General features: G+C 40.6%; 1 protein-coding gene across 3 annotated transcripts in view; it reads right to left on the bottom strand.

The window, feature by feature from the left end:
- Positions 1-5832, bottom strand: part of DDX52 (DExD-box helicase 52) — a 29982-nt gene extending 24150 nt beyond the window's left edge. For 2 of the 3 annotated variants that reach the window (XM_034942026.3, XM_003817942.7), the window contains exons 1-2: positions 5636-5832; positions 4415-4610 (exon numbers count right to left, since the gene is read on the bottom strand). In XM_034942026.3, the coding sequence (XP_034797917.3) occupies positions 4415-4610; positions 5636-5722 (283 nt within the window). In that variant the 5' untranslated portion in view covers positions 5723-5832. The remainder of the gene's footprint in view (positions 1-4414; positions 4611-5635) is intronic. The other variant, XM_055101000.2, reaches the window with a different exon arrangement.
- Between the last annotated feature and the right edge of the window lie 9431 nt (positions 5833-15263).

Below are 15263 nucleotides of genomic sequence, written 5' to 3'. Positions count from 1 at the left end.
TAGGCATGCACCACCACGCCCGGCTAATTTTGTATTTTTAGTAGAGACGGGATTTCACCATGTTGGCCAGGCTGGTTTCGAACTCCTAACCTCAGGTGATCCACCCACCTCGGCATCCCAAAGTGCTGGGATTACAAGCATGAGCCACCACGCCCAGCCTTCTTCCCACCAATTCTTAATGAAAAATTAGTTGAGCAAATTTTCCATATGATGGGTGCCAAAACCACTGCTCCCAAATCAGCTGCAGACAAGAGCAGAGATTTCAGAAGAAATTTTAAACAAGTGGAATCAAGGTCCTAAAGCATTTCTTTGAAGAACTATAACAGAAGATGAAACATGGTTTTACCAGTTTGATCATAAAGACAAAGCACAATTAAACCAATGGCTACCAAGAGGTGGAAGTGGTCCAGTCAAAGCAAAAGTTGACCAGTCAAGAGCAAAGGCAACAGCAACAGGTTTTTTGGATGCTCAAGGCACTTCGCTTGTTGACTTTCTGGAAGGCCAAAGAGTAGTATCTGCTTATTATGAGAGTGTTTGAAGAAAGTTAGCCAAAGCTTTAGCAGAAATTTCTACAAAAAAAATTCTGCTAGAATTCTAATTGGGATTGCAATGATTCTGTAGATCACTGTAGGGAGAAAACATTGAGTTGCCTAAAATATTGGTATGCCTCTCCACTCTACTGGATTTTATAACATATAAGGCCATAGTATTTAAAACAAGCTAGTATTGGTGTACAAATACAGAAACAGAATAGAAGAGGTCCAGAGACAGACTTGAATATATATGGAAAATAAGTATATAATTAAAGTTGCGTTAAAGTCCAATAGAGAAAACACGGATTATCAACATATGGTATTAAGACAATTAGTCAACATAAGATAAAACACCAACATATGGTATTAAGACAATTATGTTATTAAGACAATTATTCAGACATCTGAAAAAAATCTTAGTTCCCTATTCACTCCTTATACCAAATAAAATTTCACAGGGTCAAAGATTTTAATATAACAAATTGAAACTACAAATAAGAAAACATGGAAGTTGTTTTTCTTTTTTTTTTTTTTTTTGAGACAGAGTCTTGCTCTGTCACCCAGGCTGGAATGCAGAGGCATGATCTCAGCTCACTGCAACCTCCACCTCCTGGGTTCAAGCGATTTTCCTGCCTCAGCCTCCCAAATAGCTGGGATTACAGGCGTGCACCACCATATCTGGCTAATTTTTTTATATTTTTAGTAGAGACGGAGTTTCACCATGTTGGCCAGGCTGGTCTCAAACTCCCGACCTCAAGTGGTCAGCCCGCCTCCGCCTCCCAAAGTGTTGGGATTACAGAAGTGAGCCACTGCACCCAGCCTAGAATTTTTAAAAAACATAATGCGCAGAAGGCCAAAAGTAAATAAATAAGACAAGTGACATACGACAATCTGGAAACATATTTGTAAACATAATATGGCAGACATAGAGCTAATTTCCTCAATATATGAGGTTTAATAAATTAAGAAGAAACAGATGAACGTAATATGATAAGGGAACAATGTAATACAATAAGGGTACAATGTACACGAAGAGACAAATTTACAAAAAGAGAAAAGTCTCATACCTTGCTGGAAGGCATCGCAAAGTAGAATAACTTTAAAAAAATTTTGTTCCCTTTATGAGACAGTTGGTACTAAATGACCCAAATCATTACTAATTCACAAGCTATTCAATTTTCCAATTAAAAATAGATACATGCCTGGCCGGGTGTGGTGGCTCACATCTGTAATCCCAGCACTTTGGGAGCCCAAGGTGGGTGAATCACGAGGTTAGGAGATCGAGACCATACTGGCTAACATGGTGAAACCCTGTCTCTAATAAAAATACAAAAACAAAATTAGCTGGGCGTGGTGTCGGGCGCCTGTAGTCCCAGCTACTCGGGAGGCTGAGGCAGCAGAATGGCGTCAACCCAGGAGGCGGAGCTTGCAGTGAGCCAAGATCGCGCCACTGCACTCCAGCCCCAGCCACAGAGTGAGACTCAGTCTCAAAAAAAAAAAAAAAAAAAAAAAAAAAATTGATACATGCCTACACATTTATCATAGATCTACGGCCTAAATACATTTGTTGCCACAATGGTTACAGTACATAGCTGTATATTTCTGGTGGCCCAAAATTTGAATCCTTTTCCTAAGTTTGTGGCGTGTCTTTCTTATTGGTAAAGGTTTTATCAAACTTCCTTGCAGCCAGGGAAGAATGACTTTTACTGCAGCACTTAACAGCAAAAGCATGCAAACAATGTACTAAATGTCCACACAGTAACATGTCAAATTGATCATGGGGCATCCCTACAATGTATGATGGGCTACTATGCTGTGTTACAATGAACAAGGCAAAGTACTTCCTACTGATGCGGTGTTTCTGGTGGATACATCTATTTGTTAACTCTACAATTCCACTTCTAAGAATTTATGGGACAGATATACTCACATATACATGCAAAGATAAGTAGAATGACACTGCAAAACTACAACAGCAAAAATGTGAAAACAAACTATAATTATCCATCACACAGGAACTTGTTAAATCAATTATGCAATACACACAATGGGATACAATGCTGTGTTAAAATGAACAAGGCAATGTACTTCCTACTGATTCCAAACAACCTCCAAGATACATTGTTTTTAAAAAAGGGGAAGGTAGTAGCAGAGGTTCCCAACAGAGTGTATATAAAGTAATCAAAGTATATAAACAAAGTATGAGGAGTATTTGTTTTTTTTTGAGTCAGGCATAAATACATAGGAATAGTGTCCCCAGAAAAATACAAAAGAAATTGATTAACAGTAGCTGCGTGTGGAGAAACAGGGGACTGGAGATAAACAGTAGGAAGGAACTTTACTTTTCATCATTGTATAACTCAAGTGTTTACCAAAAAAAGGTAAATGACTAGGAAACTTAATATTATAGATTAAAAAAAATATAAACAGCCCTAGAGTACAGTACAAGAAAAAAAAAAAAAAAAGGCCAGGCGCGGCGGCTCACACCTTTAATCCCAGCACTTTGGGAGGTCGAGGCGGGCAGATCACGAGGTCAGGAGTTCAAGACCAGCATGACCAACATGGAGAAACCCCGTCTCTACTAAAAAATACAAAAATTAGCCAGGCGTGGTGGGGCACACCTGTCCCAGCTACTCAGGAGCCTGAGGCAGAAGAATCGCTTGAACCTGGGAGGCGGAGGTTGCATTGAGCAGAAAACATGCCATTGCACTCCAGCCTGGGCAACAGAGTGAGACTCTGTCTCAAAAGCAAACAAACAAACAACAAAAAAACAAAAACCTCTGTCAAAATGGGCAAAGAGTAAGAAGAAACAATTCACAAAAGGTGAAATATTAATGTCCAGTAAAGCATACAAAAATATGCTTGACCAGCCAGGTGTGGTGGCTCACGCCTGTAATCCCAGCACTTTGGGAGGCACTTTGGGAGGCGGAGGCAGAGGAGGGTGGATCACGAGGTCAGGAGATCGAGACCATCCTGGCTAACACGGTGAAACCTGGTCTCTACTAAAAATACAAAAAATTAGCCAGGTGTGGTGGCAGGCACCTGTAGTCCCAGCTACTTGGGAGGCTGAGGCAGGAGAATGACGTGAACCCAGGAGGCGGAGCTTGCAGTGAGCCGAGATTGCACCACTGCACCACAGACTGGGCAACAGAGCGAGACTCACCTCAAAAAAAAAAAAAAAATACTCGACCTCACCAGTTATCAGTAAAATATAAAATTGTTTCGGGCAGGGCGTGGTGGTTCAGGCCCGTAATCCCAAAACTTTGGGAGGCCGAGGCGGGCGGATCACGAGGTCAAGTGATCCAGGCCATCGTGGCCAACATGGTGAAACCCCATCTCTACTAAAAATACAAAAGTTAGCTAGGCGTGGTGACACGCACCTGTAGTCCCAGCTACTCGGGAGGCTGAGGCAGGAGAATAGCTTGAACTCAGGAGGCAGAGGCTGCAGTGAGCTGAGATCACGCCACTGCACTCCAGCCTGGTGACAGAGTGAGACTCTGTCTCAAAAAAAAAAAAAAGTTTCATTCATTAGCTTGGCAAAAAAATTAACACCAATAATATTCAGCACTGACAAGGACTTGGGAAGTCATTTTGTAGTATTTTTCAGAGAAAGGGTACATACCCTTTCACCATATGATGCTACTTTTCGGATGGTATTCTGCAGAAATAACAGTACCTGTACAAAAGGATTTATGTATAAATATCTTTACTTAAAATTATCTTTGCTGTAACAATATTTCTAATGACAAATACCTGGAAACAACCTGAGTGCCGTCAGCTGACAAATGATCTTATTGTCTGACTTGTAGCCATAAGCCTGTATTATTTTTATAACTGAAAAAAATTAAAGAGAAAAAACATGACAGAAATCAAACGCTAACCTGAAGTCATCGTCTTCCTTTTTTTCTTGCTCTGCTCCCTCTTCCTTTCAGTTAGGTTCTCTTTTTTCTCTCCATTTTGGGGCTTCTGATGTGTTTGTGATGCTCCACACACACCTGGGACAGACTTCTTGTTTCCAAAAAAGTCCAGTCCCTGAAGCACCTCCGAAGAATCAAAGTCATATTTCCTTTTTCCTATCTAAAACCCAAAAAATTTAAAATGAAACCTACTGACAGAATACCATTGCTTTCATTCAAGCAAGACTGTTCAATGACTCCTCATCTTTTCTACCCTTTCACCAAGTATCTGTCGAGCTAACAGGTGTCTGGACAAATGGAATCTGAAGAGACCTTCTCTGACCTCATAATAGTAACAAATTAATATTAGCAATGAACACATATATGCTTACTAAATGTCAAGCAGATTTCTAAGCATGTTTATACATATTAAATTGCTTCATATTTACAACTCTATAAGGTAAATAGCAGTATTACGAATGAGAAAACCAAGGCATTCGGAAATTAAGTAACTTGAGGTAGGTCTAAAAATGAGTAACTGGCAGACTTAGCATTTAGACCCAGATAATCTGGCTCCAGAGTTCATACTCACCAGTTAGAGAAAGAAGAAACACATGTCACACGCATATACACATCCAAACAACAAAGTAGACATTCAAGATTTTCCAGAATTGGGCCCCAATTGACCTCCCCCGATGTATCACTCACTACTTCTCTAGGTAAGAGCCCCCATTTCTTAATCGCTCTTCTCATTGGTTACTTAAGCCATGGGGTTGAAGCAATAAAAAGAATCACGCCCAGTACAACTATACGCATGCCAAGCCAAACTTGGGGAGACTACAGTAAGAGAATCTGTTTTCTCCATCTTTGGTTGTTTCTGTTTTCGAAATTCCTTTCCTCTAGGTTCGGAGAAAAAGTTCCTTTTGAAAGGAGGATTCCAACTTTGCTTTGAATAAGAGGGAGGAAAGAGGGTTTCCGTGCCAGGCCCAACTAGGTCTACAACAGGATAGTTAAAGAGCTTATTCAAAAGGCTTGAACCGAGCAGCCGTGCAGGCAAGCCGAACACAAAAGGAAGCAAAATACCCCAAGGGTGGGGAGAGCCAGGCCACGGGTGTCCATGTGCGCCGGCCTCCCCCAGCAGCGGGTTCATTCCCGGGCTCCTGCTCCTTCTCAGTTACTCGGCCCTCGGTCCCTTGGGCACAATACCTGGAATCGAGCTGCGTCTGCCGAGAAGCGTCTCGTGTCGAATTTGGCCCCCGCGCCGAGCCGGCGAAAGAGATCGTGGACGTCCATCTTTACCCAGAAAGCTCCACTGTTCTACGGCGCCTGCGCAGACTACTTCCCAGGCCCCGGGCAGCGTCGGAAGAGGGCGTGAGCATAATTGGCTCCTGTAGGCGGAGCCTGGCTGGGTGAGAAACGAGGCTATTTTATTATCGTGTACTCCGTCATTATTTATCTTTTTTTTTTTTTTTTTTTGAAACAAGGTGTCTCTCTGTCGCCCAGGCTGGAGCGCAGTGGCGCAATCGCAGCCTCGAACTCCTGGGCTCAAGTGATCCTCCCATCTCGGTCTCCCAAACTGCTGGGACTACAGGCGTGTGTAAATTCTTTTAAAAAATATTTATCAGTATCCTCTTATGTTGGGCACTGTTCTAGACTTTGAGGGATACTATAGTAAACAACATCTTAAGATTCCTCTTCTTACGAAGCTTACATTTTAGTAGGGACAACAGATATTGTTAACAAATAAATAAGCAAAATCTCTGTAAAGTAATAAGTGCTATAAAACAAAAAGGTGTAATTGATAGAGAAAATGATGAGAGAGCTGACTTAGTGAAATTCACTCTGTTGAAGTGATAACTTGAGCTAAGAGGAAGCAACCTGTCCAAGATCTGGGAACAGCATTCCAGATAGGGGAAACACGTGGCTAAAGGGAAAAAAATTGGAACCTTGAGGGAATAGAAAGAATGCCGGTGCGACTAGAGCCAAGTTGCAGTCTGATAGAGTAGTACAGATAAGGTTGGAGGGACAAACAGAAGCCAGATCTCACAGAATCTTGTAACAAGGTCATAGTAAGGAATTTGGACTTCCACCTTGGGAAACTATTTGACAATTTTTATGGAGAGAAGAACATGATTTAGTTTATCACATTTAATTTTTTATATTTATTACATCTGTACGAAATTATTTACTGCTTATTGCCTCTCCCTCTTCTGGAATGTAAGTCCCTGAGCACAGGGATATACTTTGCTTCGCTATATATCCCCAGTTTCTGTGCACTTTGGTGAATGAATGCGTGGATGTTTCATAAAGGATTACACTGGCTATTTGGAGAATGGACCATAGAAAAGCTAAGAGTGGAAACAGGTTAGTCAAAGTAGAATGATGATCATGGCTTGTCTAGGTTGGTATCTGTGCTGAGAGAGATAAATGGATTAGATCTGGCATGTATTTTGGAGGTAGAGCTAAATGTACCTGACGGATTTTATGCAGAGGTGAGAGAAAGGGAGGAATCAAAGATCACTCCTAGTTTTTTGGCTGAGTAGATGGCATGCCATTTACTGAGCTAAGAAAGCCTGAGAGAAGAAGGGCTTTCTGGTACAAGTGAGATACGGAGTATGGAATCAATCGTTATGTTTTGGACGTGTTAAGATGCCTACCTAGTTGACTTTAAGTGGAGACATCCAAGTAGGTAGTTGGTTCTGAATCTGAAGCTCAGGAACAAAAATTAGGGCTAGAGAAATTAATTTGGAAGTCATCAACATATAAATGATACAAAGGAGTTGCACCATATAAGCATTTAACTTATAAAAATTCAGTTATATGTATTTGACCAAAGAGAATGAAACATACTTGAAATTGTATGGGTGAGTCCTTTACAATCAAGGAAAGCAGGTGTGAGGTGAGCATGTGATGGGGGATGTGAATCTGCGGTTTCTCAGATGAATTCAGTCCCTTACTCCCTATTACAGTGGGGGGGGGGGTGGTCTTCCTGTCCCAAGTGTGTCTACTCTTTAAAAATAGGAACTTCCCAAGTACTTCATCTGTTGTTCAATAAAAATAATTTATCTTCAGCCAGGCGCAGTGGCTTATACCTGTAATCCTAGCACTTTGGGAGGCCAAGGTGGGCAGATTACTTCAGCTCAGAAGTTTGAAACCAGCCGGGGCAACATGGCGGAACTCCATCTCTACAAAAAATTAAAACATTAGCTGGGTGTAGTGGCACACACCTATAGTCCCAGCCACTTGGGAGGCTGAGGCAGGAAGATTGCTTGAGCTTGGGAGGTTGAAGCTGCAGTGACTTGTAACGGCACTACTGCACTCCAACCTGGGTGACAGAGTGAGACCTTGTCTCAAAAATAAATAAAATTAATCTATTTCAACATAAGAGGAAAAACTCAATATTAGTGTGTTGATCTTCAGTTTGGCACATAAATATGGCCATAGCCATATATAAAATTAATATGTATGAAATGACAACTACCATACTTTGTGGATGACTTAGGGAATTTAAAAAAAAATTCAACTTTATGAGATTTTTTTTTCTTTATGAGCTGATTTAGAACCTAATCCCTATGTAAGTGGTAACAAACCCATCTCCAAAAGCATGAGCATGAATGTGATCACTTAGAGAAAATGTGTGAATGGAGAAGAGAAGGGGACCCAGGACTGACCCTATGGTACTCTAATGCTTGGAGATGAGGTGGAGGAGGAGACACCTGTAAAACAAGAGTCTGAGAAGAAGCAAGTGAAGTAGAAAGCAAGCAGTGAGGTAGGAAGACCAGGAATTTGGTGTCACCAAAGCCAGACAGAAGTTTTAAGAAGGTAGTGATCAGCTATTTCAAAGGCTGTTGAGAGGCTGAAAACAGAAAAGATCACTGCATTTGGCAACGTGGAGGTCACTAGAGCTCCTGATAATGTCAGTTTCAGGGACACTGGTGAATAGAGATGATTGGTGAAGGTGGTGAAATGGAGATGGATGAAACCACTCTTCTAAAGATTTAGCTGAGCAGGATAGCGGAGAAGTGGGGTGGTAGCTATAGCCAGATGTGGATTCAAAGGAGGGTTTTGCTTTTGGTTTTTGATGTTTTTAAATATGAGTGCTAGGAGATGTTTGTAAATTATATGGGATGACCCAGTGGAAAGGTATAAATTGTTGCTGCAACAGAGAAGGGAGAATTATGGGATGGGGGTGGGATGAAATTTTGTCAGGGTGTGTTGGAGGGCTGAGAAGAGAAGTGGTGTGAAATAATATTCTCTAACAGTGGGAAAATGAACTTGCTGAAGAAAGGCGGTGGTAATACTGGGCAATGAATGCCCATTTGAGGTTCAGGGCAATTAATTTAAAAGGAGACAAATTAGCATGATTCAGCCACTTAAATAAGGGTGTGAAGTGTATAGTGTTAGATTTGGCCAGGGTTAAACTTTTTCCAGGTTAATATCATGGAAGGTTATGGCAGAGTTCTGTCCTCCCCACTCCAACAAGAAAAGCACCTGAGATTGATAGTTCAATAGAAGTTTAGCCACCTAGGACCCAAGAAGGAAGAGGAAGCCACTAGGAATAATACTCTGTGTTATAGTAATAACTCAACTTGCTGCTTTCCGATCAGAGGAAAGAAGAATTATATTGAGTGTTGAATATGTACTATATTATTTACCTTCATAAGCATGGACTTGGAGTTAAATAGGACTGAGTTTAAATTCTCCCAGCCTCTTCACCTATTAGCTGTGATTTGTGATTTGGTCACATTAATCTTTCTGGGACTAATTTCTTTGTTTGTAAAATGAGGATCATGATAGCTACTTTGGAATGGTTCTGAAGATTAAGCTAGGCTCATAGGCAGTGGTGTGTAGTGGAAGGAGTGTAGGTTTGGGGCATCAGAAATACTTAATGTTTGAGTCCAATTGTGTCATTTAGTAATTTGATAATCTTAAATGAGTTATTTCACTGGTCTGTGCCTCAGTTTCCTTGTTGGTAAAATAGCGATTATAGGATTATAATATCTACCTTGAGGTTAGGAGTAGCATAACTTTTCACCACACAGGGCTCAAAATGGTTGAGATGGGTCAGAATGTATAAAATCCTTATATATATTTTTTTTTTTCTGTAGTTATTGTATAAAGCATTTGGAACAAAATCTCACACATAGTAGGTTCTTAATCAATAGTAGTTCTTTCCCATCTTTCAGTTCTTCCTTCTAGAGCAATAGTTCTTGACCCTAACCACACAATAGAATCTTCTGAAGAACTTATGAAACAAGTGACCAAGTGCAGTGGCTCACACCTATAATCCCAGCACGTTGGGAGGCCAAGGCAGGAGGATTGCTTCAGGCCAGGAATTCAAGACCAGCCTGGGCAACATAGGGAGACCCCATTTCTACCAAACAATTTTAAAAAAATTAGCCAAGTGTGGTGGTGTACCCGTAGTCCCAGCTACTAGGGAGGCTGAGCTGGGAAGATCAATTGAGCCTGGGAGGTCGAGGTTGCAATGAGCCATGGTCACACCACTAGACTCCAGCCTGGGCAACAGAGCAAGACCCTGCCTCAAAACAAACAAACAAAAGAAAACTGATTCCCACCCCCAGAAATTCTGGTTTAATTGTTCTATACTGGTTCCCTAGCCTGTAATTTTTGAAAGCTTCTCAAGTGATTCTAATTGTAGTCAACATTAAGAATCCACCTGCTGGAATTATATTTCTGAAGCCCAAATGTGGACCATGTTGCTTCTCTGCTTAAAAACCTCTCTTGATTCCCCATTGTCTGCTGAATGTAGTCTGAACTATAACTTGTATGTCAGTCCCTAAGCAGTGGTTCTCAACATTTTATCTGCTTCAGCATTCTCAAGAAATATGACTCCCTCCCATAAACAGCTTCAGCTTGGGTTCAACTCTCAGTCCTATCACTTAACCAGCTGTGTGGTTACGTATCCTCTCTAAGCTTTAGTTTTCTCACCTCATTTCAGCTTTGCTTCCAACTCAGAACCTTTGTACTTATTTTTTTTTTTCTTCTTGGAATGTCCTCTGTTCCTTTCCTCCATGGATAACTCCTTATGTTCTTCAATACTCAGTTTACATGTCCTCTCCTGAGTGAAACTTACCCTGAATGTCCCCTCCTTGACGTAGTCCATCTTTCTTCGAGTTCTCATGCCACTTCATAAGTACGTCTATTTTAGCTCTTTTCCTATAGCATTGAAATGATATTTCCATGTATGTCCACAGACTTTGAGCTTTTTGAGGGCTGTTCCTACATCTCATTTATCTTCATATAGTTTGCTTCTCATGGAGTGTTTCACAGTAAGTGGTCAGTAATCTTGTCGAATTAATGAAGTGAAATGAAATAGACAAAGATCCCTGAAACTGCCAACCTCAATGAATTTTGGAATGGACCTTATGTTTTTTGCTTGGTGCTTTGTGATAAATTTTAGATGAATGAATGAAAGAAGACAAATAGAAACTGTTAGACTTAGACCATTTCATACCCTCACAATGTCCAGCTGACTCATTAAAGGACCATTTCCTCCTGGGGAAAAAACGAAACAAAACAACTTAGAAGCATTGTCAACAAAAGTGGTGAGGAAACTGAATCATGGTTTTGTATAACTGGAATTTCTCTAAAAACCAGTACGGTCTGACTGGTAGACACACATGGTTTCTCAGCTGTAGCAAGTGAGAACACAAAGTCTGTATAACACTGCAGTGGAAAAGCTATTTGGGATAACTTGTTGTGAATAGAGTGATCACTCTATGTCCTAAGAGTATGTTTTTGAAAACTTTTTCTCCACTCCTTGTTTATCATTCAACAAACTTGGTGGTGGTTGTTTTTACAGTGTTTCTGGCATGGACTAGGGCTTAGGGATCCAAAAATGAACTAGACACAGTCCTTGGTCTCAAGTAGCTTTGAGTTTGCAAGGGACAGAGAACTGTTTGCAAACAGAGCAAGGAAATTCTCTAGGCACTGCAGTATAAGTGTAGGAAGTGAGGGAGTAAGGGTGGCAGGATGGAGTGGGCTTTGTGGAAAGTTAGAAAAGACTTTATAGAGAAGACAAAGCTGGCATAGCCTTAACAAATAAAGTGTTGACCAACTAGAAAACACAGGTAAAAGTATTTAAGTAGAGAGGAGAGCAGCGCAACAAATGTAAAGAGGGATGAAACACGCTGTTGTGTTTGGGGAACTACTAGTGGCTCAACAAAGCTGGAAGTGGATGCTGCAGCAAGAATTGGAGCTGGACAGGTAGGTAGGGACCAGCTTGTGACGGGCCTTTTGTATACACTGAGGACTTTGAACCTGATCTTGTAGGCACTGAGAGCCATTAGAGGATGTTAAGCCACTGATATAAACAGTTTTTAATTTAATATTTATTTATTTAGAGACAGGGTCTCACCCTGTCATCCAGGCTGCAGTGCAGTGGTGCAATCGTAGCTCACTGCAGCCTTGCCCTTCCCAGGCTCAGGTGATCCTCCCACCTCAGCCTCCCTAGTAGCTGGGACTACAGGCATGCACCACCATGCCCAGCTAATTTTTACATTTTTTGTAGGGATGGGGTTTCGCCATGTTGCCTAGGCTGGTCTTGAACTCCTGGGCTCAAGCAATCCACCTGCCTCGGCCTCCCAACGTGCTGGGATGACAGGCATGAGCCACTGTGCCTGGCAGCTTTTAATTTTAAAACATCACTTTAGCAGCAACACAGAAGAGAGGCAAGTTGGAGTCAGGGAGACCGGGACAATATTGAAATAGCAGTCTAGTGAGGAAAGAAAGCAGTGGCTGTAGGAAGGAAGAGGAGAAAGGAGCGGATCTAAAGGACATTAAGGAGGTAAAGTGACTGGATGTGGGAGGGTAGCAGGAGAGGGAGAAACTTAAAATAACTCCCGGGTCTCAAACTTAGGTGACTGAGTAGGGGTGAGCCTTTTCACGGAAAGGGGGAATACTGAAGGGCTAGGTTTGTGTGAGGACTATATATTCATAGTAAGTTTAATTCTGAATACGTTGAGTTTGAGATTTTTGTGGGACATTTGAATGAAGTTTCTAATGGTTATTTGAAAGTAGGAATTATATTTCTTTGCAACGGGAGCTAGGAACTTTTGAACTGTAACTTCAGGATCTTAATTTAAAAGTGAGTTGAGGAGAGGGTGATTGGCTATGGATAACATCCGGAAGCCATTCCCACAGTGAGACAAAAACCTTGCTTTCCCCGAGGCTGAGTTTCCAGCTTCAAATTCTCAAGATTTACCAGTAGTCTAGTACTTTAGAAATCCAAATCAAGTACTCAAGAAATCCAAATTCTTACAGTTGTTTTTTTTTTTTTTTTTTTTTTTTTTTGCCACCAATAGTCAACAGAGTGTACTTTTAGGCTACAATGCAATGTAAGTGTAACTACTCAAATATTCTTTTAATTAGGACAGAATTGAAGTAAATAGCGCAAGGACCAATGCTGACCTCACGGTGGCACTCCAGTCTTCGAATAAAGGGCTCTCTGGACTCATCTTATTTGACCTCCAAATGGACAGTCCACATTGAAGTGAAGAGTTGACATGAACTCTGGGCCCATAGACCCCACAGTTTAATTTCCTGAAGAGAATCTACCAAGGACTTTGCTTTTCTGTTTTTAAATCAGCTCTGACGTAAGGCTGGATCAATAGAATAGGTGTCAAGTATGCCAGAATGTCTCCATCCGTAAAAAATTTCATCAGGGTTCAAAAGTAACCAAAATAATTTCACCATTATTATTTATTAATAGATACCATTTATTGAATGCCTGCTATGTGCCACATTGGGTTCAGGGTACTTTTCATATTATATGAGCTCATTGAACTCATAACAGCTCTATGAGGTTGATACTACAGTGTTCTCATTTTTCTGAGAAGAAACTAGGGCTCAGAGACATTAAGTAGCTTGCCTCTCACATCATATAGGTAGTAAGTGGCCATACTGGGTTTTGAACCCAATCTGTGTGATCCCCAAGCTTGCGCTCTTTAAACAAGGCTGCATTGCCTCATATTATTGATGCCAAGATAAAAGCAGCAATTAATGAAACTTGGTTTTCTTCAGGTATAGACTGTTTGGCATGAGGTGGTTTAAATAATATCATATTTAAGGAGATCTAATGCGGGCCCCTATTGTGAATTTGTGTCCTCTTCATGAAACTCTTTGCCACATATGAGAAACAGGATATTTACATAGTCACAAAGTGTGTCCCACAAGGTATTGATTAGTTACAAAGAGAAAAATTGAAAATTTACAGTGGAGCAACCTGGAAGATACCATGTGAATGAAATGGTCACAGTATAAATGGTAACATAAAAGTGGTAAAATATCAATATGTACACCATGGTCATATTCTTTTGCTTTTATTGTGGAAGAGACAAAGGGACAAGGGAGGATTTGCTGACACTGGTCAGGAGTGGAGTAGAGGACTACTTCCTATCTTTGATCTCCATCTGTGAAAGCCCAGATCGCACAAAGATTTCCAAATGAAATATTTACGTTTCTAAGGGGTAGAGAATTATTCATGAATCCTAGACAGTATACAAGGGAAGGCTCCCAAAAGAAAGATACAAATAATAAAATTCTAGAATAATGTTATAGTACTGATTGTAGGCTATGGGGAGTGGGAGTTGGTTGTCCTACTAATAAAATGCTTAATCAAGAGTGTATGATTTGTAAATCATATTTGTTAAGCATTTTTTAATGCCTTACCGACTTCAAAGCCCTAAAACTTTTCTGCATCTCTAGGGGTTAATATCAGCATTTTGTATATTCTCAGCTTAAGATAATTACCAATCTGCCTATTTTTTAAAAGAACTGTCTTTTAGTGAGAAGGATAAGATGTCTGGAGAAGCTTTTTGTTCAACATGTCAGTATTTGCATGATTTACAGTGTAATTAATCAGGCCCTGTAGCACAGGCAGACCCGCTCCCTTCACTATTTATCATGTTTCCAGCAACTTCAGATCATCAACTCTGCTGGGAGGAAATACGTCCTTCTTAGAGATGTGAAAATATATCCCCAACCATTCCCACAGGCAGAATGTGATCTATCCTTATGTATCTATTATTTCTCATATCTAAGGGCTCTTCCCCCTACCCCATTATTTTTATACAGCATTACTCTCAGAACTAAACTAGTTAAATAAATATAAGGCCGGGCACAGTACCTCACACCTGTAATCCCAGCACTTGACGAGAGTCTGAGGCGAGTGGATCGCTTTGAGCTCAGGAGTTTGAGACCAGCCTGGGCAAGATGACAAAACCCTGTCTCTACTAAAAATCCAAAAATTAGCCAGGTGTTTTGACGCGTGCCTGTAATCCCAGCTACTCGGGAGGCTGAGGCAGGAGAATTGCTTGACCCCGGGAGGTGGGGATTGCAGTGAGCTGAGATTGTGCCACTGCACTCCAGCCTGGGTGACAGAGCAACACTCTGTCTCAAAAATAAAAAATAATAAATAAAGAAATACAAAATCTAATACTACTTAGGAATAATTTTGTTATTCAATTGCTTATAGTCACCAGCACATATTCGTTAAGGTATAATTGTGCTGTGTAAAAGACAAAGTCTGGTGACTCAAAATCTAAAACAAAACACCTATACAGACAAATAATATTATTACAAAACTGCTTTAAATCTCTATATTAAAACATTATAGGTTTCAAAAAAACTTCAAATGTGTTTACTTTTGGCCCAGTAATCATTTTAAGAATTTATCCTGAATATACACCTACGGCAATATGAAAATACATACGCACAAGTTTATGTATTGCAGCATTGTTTGTATTTGGGAAATAATTGAGAAAATCTAAATTCCCATATGGTTCTCTAGCAAGCAGACTCAGAAAAAAATAGT

This window comes from Pan paniscus, chromosome 19 (genome assembly GCF_029289425.2).
Source record: "Pan paniscus chromosome 19, NHGRI_mPanPan1-v2.0_pri, whole genome shotgun sequence".
NCBI lineage: Eukaryota > Metazoa > Chordata > Mammalia > Primates > Hominidae > Pan > Pan paniscus.
The sequence above is the reverse complement of the archived record's forward strand: the minus strand, read 5'-3'. Positions and strand labels throughout refer to the sequence as shown.